The 14,210-nt window shown below is 39.0% G+C and overlaps 2 protein-coding genes across 3 annotated transcripts in view; one reads left to right on the forward strand and one right to left on the reverse strand.

Annotated features, from left to right (window-relative positions):
- Positions 1-543: 543 nt before the first annotated feature.
- Positions 544-7,314, reverse strand: bet1l (Bet1 golgi vesicular membrane trafficking protein-like). The gene is made up of 4 exons (XM_038705588.1): positions 7,219-7,314; positions 3,091-3,176; positions 2,796-2,852; positions 544-2,087 (listed from the first exon to the last, which is right to left on the reverse strand). Exons 1-4 carry the CDS (start codon positions 7,235-7,237, stop codon positions 1,920-1,922), a joined length of 330 nt encoding a protein of 109 aa, XP_038561516.1. The 5' UTR covers positions 7,238-7,314; the 3' UTR covers positions 544-1,919.
- Positions 5,838-14,210, forward strand: part of LOC119893441 (plasma membrane calcium-transporting ATPase 1-like) — a 33,228-nt gene continuing 24,855 nt past the window's right edge. Inside the window, exons 1-3 of one of the 2 annotated variants that reach the window (XM_038705586.1) lie at positions 5,843-5,924; positions 9,662-9,797; positions 11,201-11,488. In XM_038705586.1, coding sequence (XP_038561514.1) covers positions 11,293-11,488 — 196 coding nt within the window. In that variant the 5' untranslated portion in view covers positions 5,843-5,924; positions 9,662-9,797; positions 11,201-11,292. Of the gene's footprint in view, positions 5,925-9,661; positions 9,798-11,200; positions 11,489-14,210 lie in introns of both variants that reach the window. The other variant, XM_038705587.1, reaches the window with a different exon arrangement.

Consider the following 14,210-nt stretch of genomic DNA (forward strand, 5'->3'; position numbering starts at 1 on the left):
CTCTGTAGGAAACGCTGCCTAATATAAACTAACCCCTCCAGGTTTTAAAAAAAAAAAGCCGCTGCTGATGCCTGTGCAGGCATCGGATTCAGATGGATCATAAATTCCTGTATCATAAAATAAATTTGAGGTCATAGTCTCTTGAGTTTTCTCAGACTAGTTTAAGATACTGTATTTCTTTTGTTTTGTTTATAGTGTGTCCATATACATGTGTGTTCTCTATACTGTAGCCAGTGTGTGATTTTAATATTGTATTGTAAGTAAGCACATCGTGAGCAATGTACAATCCTGAGTCAAATTCCTCACATGTGTACACATACCTGGCAAATAAAGCTGATTCTGGTTTCCCTATCATAAGTTTTCATGGTTTGAAACAGGAGACTATTAATTTGGTTATTAAAACAAATTTTCTACAATTGTATGATCATGACAATAAAAATACGCAGCTTTTTTAATGAAAAATAAAAGTCATAAATTTAGTACACCTCACATAATGACCAGGAGCCAAATAAATCATGGAGTCAATCAAGTATCTCCAACAAGTTCACACAATTAAAACCATTTATTGCCCATGTATAAATAATCATTTTAAATGTCTGCTGTGGCTGATTAGCAGTCCTGACAGCGGGAATGTAAACACATATGCATAAACATGTACACGCGTTTATCCCTCTTAAATCTCCTCTCTCTTTTTTGGCTGGATATGTTGTGCGGAGACTGACAGATTGAACATGAAATTTAAAAAAAAAATACAACATTTAAACTATAAATAGAACAGGTCCCAACATTTAATGTTAATTATTAGAAGGAAACAGGCATAACCACAAACACACACTGAACTAAAACTGCTCATTAAAGCAAAGTTACTGAAAAGACAAACGTTTAAAATGTTTTTTGGTTGTTTAAAAAATATAAACATATGTTAAAAGTATGTGAGTGTTTGCATTTCACAAGAGCTATCTGCCAACTAATACAAACGTTTGTTAACATATTGTATTAAGATGTCCAAAAAAAATTGATTGTCACTTCTTAAAAACTTGGCAACGTCACCTGGCTTGCTTCCTGCTCTCGCCAGCAGATTGTCACCTACTGTATCCCAATTTCACACTACATCCAAATTGACAGAGTGTGCATATTATATATTAATTTAGTTTTTAGTTTGGTTTTAGTTCCTTTTTGGAAAGGAAATACTAAAATATGTATGCAGACGCTGACCAAACTTTGACCTTGGAATAACACTGCCAATTAAACATTCACAAAGAAAAAGCACATACTTCCCCCTCTTGACCTCTGTGGATGTCTCACCACCAAACTTGCACTTTAATTAGATTTTTTGCAGTTTTCTTCATTTTCTTCGTGCATTGGTGTGAGATAATAGCATACATCAACAGCAGCACACTTAAAAAAAAAAAAAAGAGCTTTTTTTTTAGTATGCAATATATTTGTTGTAATTTTGTCATATTTGCAATTTGAACTGTAGCTGCAACATAAAACTTGCTTTATATTATTGTGCAGTCAGGAATTAAGACACAGCTTCTCTGTGATGAAACATGTTTTGGGGCAAGTTTATCAGCCTATCACACTCAGCTGTGCCGGGGGCCATCTCCCACCTGAGCTGCATTCAGCGGGAAGAGAGAAAGATAGTACCCAATGGAAAAGCCCTGAAGTCCAAGCATGTTTTTTTAATAGACACCTGTATCTGTGGTACGACCACGCCCACAGCTTTTTCCACTTCTGAGCTGTTCGACAACCCCCAATCATCAAAATGTTTTCAGTCTCCTTTCTGTTCTCACTTTGGTGGAATAAAAAGTCTTCTTCTGTGCAGGAGAACCACAGAGTTGATTTAAACCCATCACATGTGTGTCCATGGTCTCAGCTCCACATCAGGACCAGCTCCTGGTCTGATCTGGTTTTTCCTATCAGCGCTGAATCCTGGAGACCAGGTAGTAAAACAAGAAGAAGACCAGGACCAGGCCCACAGAGACGTAGCAGAGGATGCGGCGGTTGTCTCGGCCGGATCGGACCATGGTGGAGAAACGCTTCACGCTGCCAGTCAGCAGCCCCGTCGCACTCAGGAAGTTTGAGTCCTGAACGGAGAGGAGGAGAGGCAGGAAAAATATAATGAGGGGACTTTTATAAACCGCAAACTTATGAGAAAAGCAGGTCTACAGTTGAGACAACCTGTTATTTCATTTTAGCGTGAACATACCCCCCCCCCCTTTCACATACTGAAAAAAATGCATTCAAATGCAGAGGAGTTGTAGGGACATGTCTGAAGGTCAAATCACACCAGGAGCCTTTTTGATGTCACGTCACTCACAGAACAGATGCACTTCAATTTGTCAATACAAAGATTCTGAGAGACACGTCACTACTCGTTTTTAACGCTCAGACTTTCTTTCCTTTTTCTTTTTTTTTTTTTTTCCTCTTGCGCTCTTGGTGAAATGAATCTGTGATACAGTATCTACTGTAAGACCATAGTTTTGGATTGATGACAAAATATTTCACCCAGTCTATCTCACACTTTTCTGTAAGACAGCCCAAAGTAACATTGTAGAGGAGCCTTTATGGAAATAAAACAATGATCATTTTGTTGCCATTCAAAAGCTTCTTTGAGGATTTAAAAGTGTACTTTTGTGAATGGGAGGGAAATAAAATCAGCCTAGAGGGGGAGGGGCTTGCACTATCCAATTAAATTAAATTAGAAACCAGTTCTCTCCAAAGACATGGCACGTAAATAAAAACAAAAGCTAATTATACTTTTCTATATTGCTTTGTAGACCGGAAGGACTCACCATGCCGTCCAGGTACTCGTTCTGATCATCAGCTTCTCTATCGATGTCGTATGCAAGCTGTCAGATTCAGAGACAAGACAGGCAGGTCTCAACCTTATGTTTTTATTATTTATTAGAAAAGGGATGATTAACGACATTAAATTTAGTCAAACTACAGACAAAAAAAGAGAAAACGAAAAGCAGATTTTGGGAATATACAACAACTGCAAGTCAATGTTTATTTATATATATTGACAAATGTATTAGAAATTATGAAACTGGTGTATAAAGAGTGTAACTGTTGGTTGTGACTCACAGATTTCAGTCTGGAGACTTTGGTGGCCAGGTTCTCAGCCAGCCGTTTGTTTTCAGCATCCAGCATGTCGTCCACAGAGCCATGACCTGGAAAACGCACAACCACATCAGATTAGAAATGAAACAGTGGTTAAAGTACAAACTTTGTGAAGCCATTTGTTGTAGACATTAGGTTTCCATGTAAAGTCCACACTGGGTTCTGTATTCATTTACAAATGTGAGATTTATAATTAAATAAATACAGCAAAGTCTTGGGTCCTCTGTAACATTTCAATCAGGTGCTAAACCTGTTAACACTTTGAACTCATATGCAAACTAGTTTCTTAGGAAGGTTCATAGAAAGAAGTATTTAATCTGGTACTAATTATAGGGAAAATTGAATAATTCATTTGAATCAATAGGTTGCGTGTTACACTGCATGTCAGCAGAACATAAGAAAATCTATCATTTTAATTGTGTTTAAATAGATTTGTCGGTTTTCCAATCAATGTGGATTTAACAGTTCTTAAAAAAAATCATTTAATAATAAATAGCTGCTAATGAACTCTACATCCCGTAAAACTTCATTTAAAAGCCTAGTCCCAATAAGATGCCTTTCAATTTACTGTCCCAGTGTAGCTACACATTTTGACAAATAAATGCAGGTCTCAATTAGACGCCTGGTCTGTTTTTAAAAGACACAAAAGATCAGTCATTCTCCAAAATTTGGTTAATTTTACAGAAACAATTAAGATTTAGACGAAAAAAGCCTATTTTTTATACGAAATAAGAAATATTCATACTGGTTGAAATAAACATCGTTTCTGAATGAGAGTTTTGTGTGAAAAGAATTAAGGGCCTGTCCCATATAGAGAGTCCCTCCCCTTCTGATGGACCACCATGGTACCTTATTTCGGAAAAAATATGTAAGGTAGTCAACGTGAGAGACAACTAATTTTTTGATTCTATTTTGCCCTGAATTACACATATGACGTTTGTCAATTTAAAATATACATTTGAAAGTCAAGAAAGTTGCACTTTGTTGTAAAACTGACTGAAAATACATAAAGATCACACACACACAAAAGTTGTGTATGATAATGTTACTGAAGCTAACATCAAAGACATTACATGAGAAGATGGATTAAACACATCAGGCAAAACACATTTCTGCATGGAACATAGCTAAATTACCTATAGTAGCAGATTACTTCTGCACAAATGGAGCCCAGGGCCCAGTTGTTCAAAAGTATTCTGATCATATTTTGGCTATGGATTGGATCAAATCTTGGAAATGGGTTTTCTAAAGAAAAAAAGTATTCTGAAATTGGATCAGATTACCTAATCCAATCCTGGTTTTGATCTGTATCAAACCATCATGTTGGGGTTGTTTTAAACTTTTTAGTAGGATTGGGATCCTTTTGATCGAAAAAACAGAACACCCCAACAGAAGGTGGATTCAAGGTGGATTTTAGGACCAAAATGTCTTTCCAAATAATACAACATTTTTATCATGTAGTAGCAAATCTACACATTGTTTATATTATATTTTGCACTTGATTTGTTTAAACTTTATAGTGACAAAGTAGATGAAGTAGACATTACCCATAAGCCATTCAGTACAGTGAAGTAAAAAATATAATAATTCCCCGAACGGCTGTCAATACCAAACAAAATAATGTATTTAATTTCAACTGTAACTTATCACTGTACTCCAACAGTGGTTCTCCAACTTTTTTCATGTCAAGGACCCCTACACTGACACAAATTAGACCAGGGTCCCCCATTTGATAAGATTTTGTCCCAGGGTCATCCCATCTGACAGGATTTTGGCTTTTAGATGTTTTATTCCAAAAAGTGTATAAAATTCATGACCAAAATAGTCATAGCTTCACTATGGAACTTACGGATGGACGTACTGAAAAGAAATTATTCCTTTTTGCTGGGGTTCCCCTGGATCCCCCTCAAGCACCCCTGGGGGTCCCTGGACCCCACTTTGAGAACCACTGCTGTATATTAATTACAAAAAGGCACAATTATCAGAGGTTAACCATTCAAAAGTAGTTTGTAACAATTGCATCCCTTATTGCAGGTCCAGTCAGTCCCTCATTCTGAGATAGCCTCTTGAATGTAAAAGCTGCTCTCTAAACTCGGAATGATCTTTATTTTAACTATTGGACAACATGTGCTCAAAACATCCAATGTGCATTTGTGAATAATGTATATTTGTTTGTTTTCTTGGATTTGTTGTGGGTCTGACAGTTGAAAGAAATTGAAAATGGGAGGAAAACTTTTTGTCCTTTTACTGTGCATTTTCTGTCTCTTCAAATAACAGTGACCCCACACTGGCTGTTCTACCTGTTGGTCTTTATAACATTAAACGCCTATGTTGTGACATGTAGTCCCACAACACTGGAAATCCGGATTTGGTACTCCTGACAAGTTTATATCTGGATCAGGGTGATCATAAAGTCTATGGGGTGATCCAATGCAATGTTGGTTTGAAAAACTGGTGCAAAAGTAAAATGGATTACGTGATCCTGGATAGGAAATCCATGAGCAAAATGGGATTTCCACATCCGGATCATTCTGATCCAGATAAAAAGATTTTTTAACAACTGGACCCACATCCCTCCCCAACTGCCCGGGGTTTCCCGATCTCTGCAGCAGGGTTTTACACTGTGGAAGTATTGGCGCCCATTTAATTCCCTGCTAAGGGTTAATTTACGGTTATAAACCATAAACATAGCTTTACAGAAATGTTATGTTCTACAGATTTATTTAGTAAGTAATAAATGTAGTTAAGAGAGATAGTTAAACAGCCCACTAATCCAAAGGCGCAACCTAATGTCAATGGTAAGTCAACTAATGTTAGCTGAACTTAATCCGTCATTATTAACAATTAAGTTAACGTTTTATGACAATCACGAAATCTGTATGATCTAAACTAAACTTGAATTACAAAAATTTCGTCGATATTAGGCTGAGAAAAAAACATTATCGTTACATGTTGAGTGTGAAACGGTTAAATTTCTCCAATGCTATTAATGTTAGCGGTCCACGGAATTGCCATTAACTTTAGCTAACGTTAATGTTAGGTTACGTTAATCTAACCAATGTTCACAACCAAAGTAAAATAACTAAGTTAACTTAAACCATGTGTCGGCCCACTATTTGATAAAGACTTGGCTTTATATTAATAAATTAGAATTCCTAGTAACGTTAATTTCCCTCGGTTAATGTTGAATTTCCCTCGGGATAAATAAAGTATCTATCTATCGTTATGTATATTATATTATATATTATTAGTTCTATATTATTTAATTAGTAGTATATCATTTACAGAGTAAATTCACGCTAAATGAGTGAGAGATGATCACATTTCTACCTAACGTTAAAGATCAGGCACATTGTTAACTGTCAAATGCGGATTCTCATTGGCCCCAGACCGTTAGCGAACATTAGTTAAGTTACAGCCAACCCCCGTTTTGGGAGTTTGGATTCAGGTTAAGTTTTGGTGTAGAAGATAAGATTGACTGTAAATTACTACCGGTGATCTGACGATTTATGTTTCTTTGTCAAAAAATGCTACCCTAATGCAAATCGATGGTGTCCAAGTTAACCCTACCCAATGCGGATGCAAACAGTAGCACATCTCGATAGTTAACAGTTACCATAAATCGTCAAAACACCGGTCATGTTAACGTTTGTTCTAGTCTCTCCAAACAAACCTTAACTTACAAAAAAGTTAAACAAGCCAACTTTGTCGCTCACTACTAAACAGGAAGGGACTCTCTTGTATTTTAAGCTGGTTATGCATATATTAACAATCTTATCGCTTGCGGAAAAAAATAGAAAATAGAATTTTGTGGACTGAGGGAGTAAACATTTCCGGTCCATAGCAGTCAAACAGCTACGAACTAAACAGCTAAACTCCTCAGCTATACTAGTTAGCCTGCTAGCTGATCTCAGGGATTGTCTTCGGGTCAAAGTGAACTACAGACCCAGACACTAGTTAAACACGCAGCCAATCTGTCGTTTAGGTTAAACACTCCATCACAACGGCTGTAACACTGGCTCTATACTGCTGGAGACGACTAAGTTAACTGTCAAACACTTTAGAAGTGAGTACGTGTCCAAAAAGCAATACCTCTGTTCCAGTCCGCCATGTTGGTGAGTGACGTCACGATCAGCTGTGTACAGGGTTGATAGATGCACGTGACAATCCCACAGGGGGGGGGTCGCCACGAAGCAAACAGTTGCGGTTTGCGTCTTCTTCATTGTTCTTTCACGGCGTTGGCATCCAACGTAAATGGTGCATTACCGCCACCTACTGTACTGGAGTGTGGACCCCGACATAAAAAAACAAAAATAATAACAAAACGAAAAATAAATTATATCCCTTCTGCCAATCCCGTGTCCCTGAAGAACCCAACTAAAGTGCACTAATGTCATTTAATGACTTTCCCAGTAAGTCTGTAAGGGAATTCCTTAGAAACCCAAACCTTCTTCTTATTTATCCTTTCCCTCTCGTTCAAAAACCACATGTTCCACAGACTAGCAATAACAATAGACTAAAAATACTTTCACAAAATTCACACCTAACTTACCCGATATGTGCTTACCCATAATATGTTAGTACTTATTTAACTCATAGTGTCCAATTCTTAGCCTAATGATTTCCTGCCTTCCCATTTTCTTTCAGTGACCCTCCCTGTCCCAACCTTTCGTTGAATGCAATATAAACGTCTCCCTTTCTTCTCTTCGTTCTTACGCACCTGCCACCTTTTATTAATTTTCGACCAGATTTGTGGCTTAACTTCTGCTTTACTTAATTGCTATTTCGACAGCTTCCCGTTTACTAGCTTGTTTAGCCAATCTATCTACAATTTCATTCCCCTTCCCCCCTACATGTGCTCGAACCCATGTAAACTTTACCCTAATCCCCATCTGACAAACCCGCGAGGGAAGTTCTAGTACCTCATATGCTATGTCCTGTTTTGATTTTGACTTGAATGATTGCAAACTCTTTAGAACTGCACTAGAGTCTGAACCAATTGTAACCTTCGCTGGTTGAACTTATTCTACCCACTACAGTGCCAACCAAACACCCACCAACTCCACAGTAAATACTGATAAATTATCAGGCATTTTACAGGGTTTCAAAGGATTAAAACAGAAAAGCTGGTGGATGTGTAGTTTGCACTTTGTTTTTTGGATCTCGGACTGGTGACTGCGTTGCACAGATCATTACTGGTCCTGATACCCTGAACTTTTTGACAGTATTTTGTTTTGCTGTTGTTATTACAGCTTCCATCATTCAGTCACCGAGTAACAATATAATGTGGTAGAGATATAAGGTATCCTCCAACAGTAATAATGGTAAATGCAGGAGATAGGAGATAATCTTGCAATTCATAACTTGAGTGTGTACTGTGTGACCACTGGATGGCAGCAAACACACACAGACACACTGTACAGACAGACTGGGGAGCTGATCCCAGGTTAACTTGCCCAGAGTGTTAACTAACTAGTTCGATAACTGAACAAATTCACCCAAAATAAGTTTATCAAACATGTTTATTTCACAGACTTCAATATTCTGTTTGAGATTAATTTGTTTATTTAAACTGTAGCAATCTCTATTTTCATCACCAATCATCCGATTTGTAATATGCAGTTTGCACTTGAAAAAAAATGTGTGTCAGAAATTTGTTTCAGCAATGATTTTGTGGCAGCATGAATCCAGAGCTCTGATAGGCTGGTGGATGTGTGTGGGGGTGTGGCCAATCCTTGACTGATCTGTCCACTGAGGCCTTAAACTTCTTCTTTGCTCGTATTTAGAGTGTGGGGTCAAAGGTCAATCTTGCTCAGTGTGAAGACACTATCATGCAAACGTGAAACTGTGATATCACTGTGTGTGTGTGTGTGTGTGTGTGAGAGAGTTAATCCTCCTGTATGTCTATGTACTGTAATCCACCTGTTTGTGTGTGTGTGTGTGTGTGTGTGTGTCACGTGTGTGTGTGTGCCACCTGACGTCAGCCTGCATCACTGCTTCTCAAAAGGTGGGGGGAAGGGAAGTGTGTGTGAGTTTTATGTGTGACAAAAAAAATTACATTAGTGAACAACAACTAATGCAGGCAAAGCACAGAGAAGAGGATAGATTACAGTTAGCGGGTTGTTTGGATGTTGGATCTTGCGTCCTTAGTTGTAGCCTTTGACTCCCTTGTCTTTTAAGTCAGTTTTGAGCTGATGTGTTCCTCAGCAGGAGTGGCTGCAGCAGCAGGTTTACACCTGGTGTGTGTAGACCCGGTCTGTGATTCTGTGTAGATCTGGTGTTTGAGACGTAGTCTGTGTAGACCTGGTCTTTATAGACTCTCAGCAGGAGGAGCTGCAGCAGTAGTCTCTCTGCCACTCACTGAAGCCACAGATTGTCTAATTAGATTAAGCGAGGCTTTCCTCAGATAATCATTTAGCCAGCTCCTGTTTTTTCCTCCGATGGAGCGCCGCTTGTGACTGTGAGCTTGCTGAAGGTCAAACAAAATTTCTGAACAACAGGCTGGTTTTGGGAGTAAATTGCGGTCTTGGGGCAGGTCTGCAGACTGCCAGCTGAGGAGCTGTGGCTGGGTTATGGGCTGTTTCTGGAGCTGTGAGACCGACGCTGCACAGAGTAATCTGACTGCCACTAATACCTGCTGCTGCTAACAGGATACGATGGGGGAAGTTTTTGTAAGTAAAGCCTTTCTTCTCTTAAGTGCTGCAGTAATGAAATTATGTTTGATCAGATATGACTGTCTTTGAATAGTGTTATTATTTTATTTTTTTTAAGCCTGAATGTGTTTGCTCAGTGTAGTGGGCTGGCTGCTGAGTTTATTCATCTGTTTCACACTGCTACAGCTTGTATAGTTTCATGTACTGTGATGGTTTATTCAGTAGTAACTGATCAACATCTTTAGATCAACATGATGTAAAGATTTATTATCGCTCTGTGTTTCCTGTTGTAAACTGAAACTCTTTGTTTTTTTGACTGTTGGTTGCCATCACTAACGTAGATTATGTTTTGTACAGAGCAGCAAAGCTTTATCCACCAATTTGGCTGTCATGACTTCTGTTCAGCATGCTCACCTCTGAGTTTTCTTTCTCTCCATCAGCCTTAAACAGGCTGCTTCTGTGTTGCTCAGATTAAGCCTTGGCTGACTGATTGACACAGATTACAGCTGAAGGCACAGAGGTCACAACCTGTGAAGAACAAATATAAAGGCTTTCCGTTCACCCACCAGCAGCCACAAACACAATACTCTACACCACGTACAGATATCTATTCAGACTCTGTTCAAAGTGAATCAGTTAAAATGTAATTTTTTGTGAACTGCAAATGGAGAACAGAGCAGTCTGCTAGATGGAGGTTTGATCAGGTCTGTCAGGTCTTGCTTCACAGTTACCTGGTTTATGGAAGGCTTTTCACTCATGGGTGAAACGAGCGATGTAACAAGCATGATGCTAAAAATTTAACAAAATGGTTATTAAATACTTTTTTCTAATGACACTGATTACATTTTTTTAATATTCGCCTATTCATAAAGTTTTCTCATTGCACTTCATATAGAGTAGGGTCATGCCACAGTTTGACACTGGAATAAAGTGGCGTGTTGCTCCGAACGTCACTTTATTGATTATTTCATTTGTAATCCTCCCCACATTTGCCATTTGATGTATATCAATATTGGAAAAATATTGCATAGGTTCCACTATATTGCCTAGCCAGAGTTCCCCTGCGTAATCCCAGCCGACAAACATTCACAAACCACCAAAATAAATATTGTCTTCTGATTAGCATTCTTGTTTAAATTGAATGTTTCTTTATGATGATCTACCTGCTATTTCAAATCCTCCACAATTTCAGGAATATAATTCTGGTAGAGAAGCACCCCCCCCCCCCCCCCCGAAAATCTGAATTTGTGGAGGAATTTATGTGTAATTGTATGTAGTTATAGTGAAAAACCCCACATTCCATATATTTTATGTATAATCATGCCCTTTGTGTATTAATATTTCTAAATATTTCCCCTACAGTTACTTACTCTTTTCCCATGAGATCTCTGAAATGACCTGATCAATTTATCCCCCTACAGTCACAGAGTCCCCATCAGGAGAGATCTAGACCTCAGGTTGACCACTGAGTCTGTGTTTTTCGGGAAGACCTGTGTCGAGTCCCACAGGAGACATGGCCACCAACTCTTTTCGTGGGTCGAAACATGGCCGACGTGGCGAGGCCAACCACGAGGTGGACTTCAGCTGCTCACTACAGGAGCTGCGCTCCCTTATGGAGTTAAGAGGAGCAGAGTCACTGACCAGGATCCAGCAGAGTTACGGAGATGTAAACGGTCTGTGTGCCAGACTTAGGACATCACCTGTGGAAGGTAAATATGTTCAACAGGCTGATGGCCAGCTGGAGCCACACAGAACCAGAAAAGTTCAACCACAGGCAGTGTTATGCTCCACTCGAAATACAGTTTGGTGTTTTCATTCAGAGCTACTGTGGTATGTAATGATGTTTTAGGCCCCTTCACCAGTGACTCACAACCCTTTCCTCTGGCATGGACACCATTAAACCAACGGAGGGCATATTAGGTTTAGTTTGGCTTGAGGGACTTTTGACTGTGCAATGGCCAAAGTCAACAGTGACCTGCAGTCTCTGTTGATCCCGCTCTGCTCTCCGTCAGCTTCAGGACACTATGAGACAAACACAGCATGTTCCAGTCTGTAAATACTACATTTGAATTAGGAAACATTCAAATGGAGGGTTCACAGCAGTGAGGGCAGTATATGATTTATGTTGTTGTTTTTTAAGGCAGGTTTATTAATTTGAAGGGGTCTAAAGTTTGATAAAAGGCTTTAAAGATGTCAGAAGGAAGTCATTTAGCACTTTGTTAGGATTGTACAACATCAACATTGAGCCGAGAAGAAGCTTTTCGGGATGTTAAGAAAATCAAAGCAGTTATTAGCCAGATATAAGAGATCACAGTAAATGCAGTGTCAATGTAATTTTACAATTCAGTGTTTCTGCTATCAGTTACATTCATTTCATCACAGTTGGCACACACCCAAAAGTAGGTTTACACATTTCCATCAATTAAAAACAAACATTTAGCAATTGAAGTAAAAAACACACAAGTTTCACACAATGAGGTAGTGGCAGTATGCAGATCTTAAATTTGGGAAAAGGCTCAGTACTTTTAAGCGGTACATACCTTTTTACCTAGAATTGGAGGGTGTAGCCAATAAGTTTACTCTCAGACCAGCATTAAATGTTGTCCTGCGATTCAATCCGGCTGCAAAATTTGTTGCGTCACCTGACCAACAACAGTTAACAATCTTGAAAAAGCAAGCACAGAAACAATAGTTAATGTTGTTGAGGTAGTGGTGCTCATTGTGTCTGATAAGCATGTAAAGCTTTTCTACATGTTGACCTCAGTGACCGCTACTGAACCCCGGAGAGCGGGGGCCGGGGATCAGGGGTCGGTGTGTCCTGTGCTCTAATGCAGAGGATGACCAGAGGAGTTTTGTGTTTTACTTTAAATGCTAAACTTAGACTCCATGACCCTGCTGTGACTGCAGGTTTAGACACAGAACTGGCCTTTTAATTCACATCCTTCTGTTTGTAGGTTTTAGCAGTTTTCTTACAAACCAGAAGTTGATAATTTTCCAAAATAATTTTTAGATTGATTGCAATCCATCTATGAACATATTGGTTTCAGTTCATTTATAAAAGCCTACATACAGAGATAAAGTCCTTCACAGTAAAGATTATCCAAACTTTATTGTTTTAGTAGTTCTGCTATGATGTTGTGTTCCCATGGTCTGTCTCATACTGACCTACAGACAGTGTGTCTAGGTGGACTCAATATGTCTTGGTGGACACGTCTGCCCTTTGACATTTTCCTCCTCATCATTAATTCATTTAGTCTGTCCATCTTGCACGCGCTCAGTAAACACCTTCCGCGTTTTGACTCCTGCTGACAAAGAGGTAAAATGTCAGCAGCAGCTTGAAATCAGTGGAAAATCCATCACACTGCTTTCCTCCTCTGTGTGTGGCTGTGGTAACAGCTGGGGGGCAGATCTGTTAACTTTCAATCCTGCATGCTCAGTCCTCTGCTCACTGAGTTTAATTTTCAGACGACATGAATAGAAGTGCTGGGCTACAAACCTGTTCAGACTGACTGAGTCTTTGTGCAGCAGCTGCAGTGTGTCCAATGGTATGGCATGTCCTAACATGTTTTACTCCACTGTGAGGAAACCAGTCTGCACCCTGCTCTCACACAACTCCACACTACTGCACAGAGACATAAACACCAGAGTTGTGTTATTTAAAAAAAAAAAAACAAGCTTGAACCTTGTTTCATACAGTTTCTATCCCTAATTTACTTCCTTTACCTCTGCTCCATGGTAACCACCGTCCTTCATTTCTTTAACAACCAGTTGTCAGACTTCTCTGAAAACCGAAATATAAATATCAGGATGTACAGTATGTGTATAGGATAGAGCTTTACACCCGTTTAGTATAAGCTTGTACCTAATGTTCTCAACCATGGAAAAGTAGGTAGTAATGACATAGAGCTAATTAACATTACTAATTTAGCTAACGTAACAGCCAATAAATGTGCTGTACAGGGGAGATTATAGATAGCGCTAAAAGCCTTCACTTTACCAGCAGTTGTGGAAACTACAGACTTTTATTAACAGACACTGGCCTACAACGCACGTTTTCTACCAAACTGAAAGCTAATATTTTCCTCCGCTAACTTTCACCGTCATGTTCTGCTGTTCGTTCTCTCTGATTTGCTCGGTTATATATATATATATATATATATATATATATATATATATTACACCCAGGGAAGAAGACATTCAACATATCACAACTCTGTCTCAGGAGACGAGCAGAAAACTCACTGAGCGTGGCTGGTTAAATGGCTGCAGATTGAAGGTCACGCCCAAGTACACCTGTCTGCCATCAGCCCATCCCCATGCAATCAACCCATGTGAAAACCACAACCCACACACCCAACACACACTCACTCTGGGTGCTCACCCATCTAACATCTGTCTGTTCTAACCATATTCACAGCTTAATCTTTGTTG

The sequence above is a fragment of the Micropterus salmoides genome, unplaced genomic scaffold (assembly GCF_014851395.1).
Source record: "Micropterus salmoides isolate LMB-PRFRI ecotype aquatic unplaced genomic scaffold, ASM1485139v1 Ms_hic_scaffold_8, whole genome shotgun sequence".
NCBI lineage: Eukaryota > Metazoa > Chordata > Actinopteri > Centrarchiformes > Centrarchidae > Micropterus > Micropterus salmoides.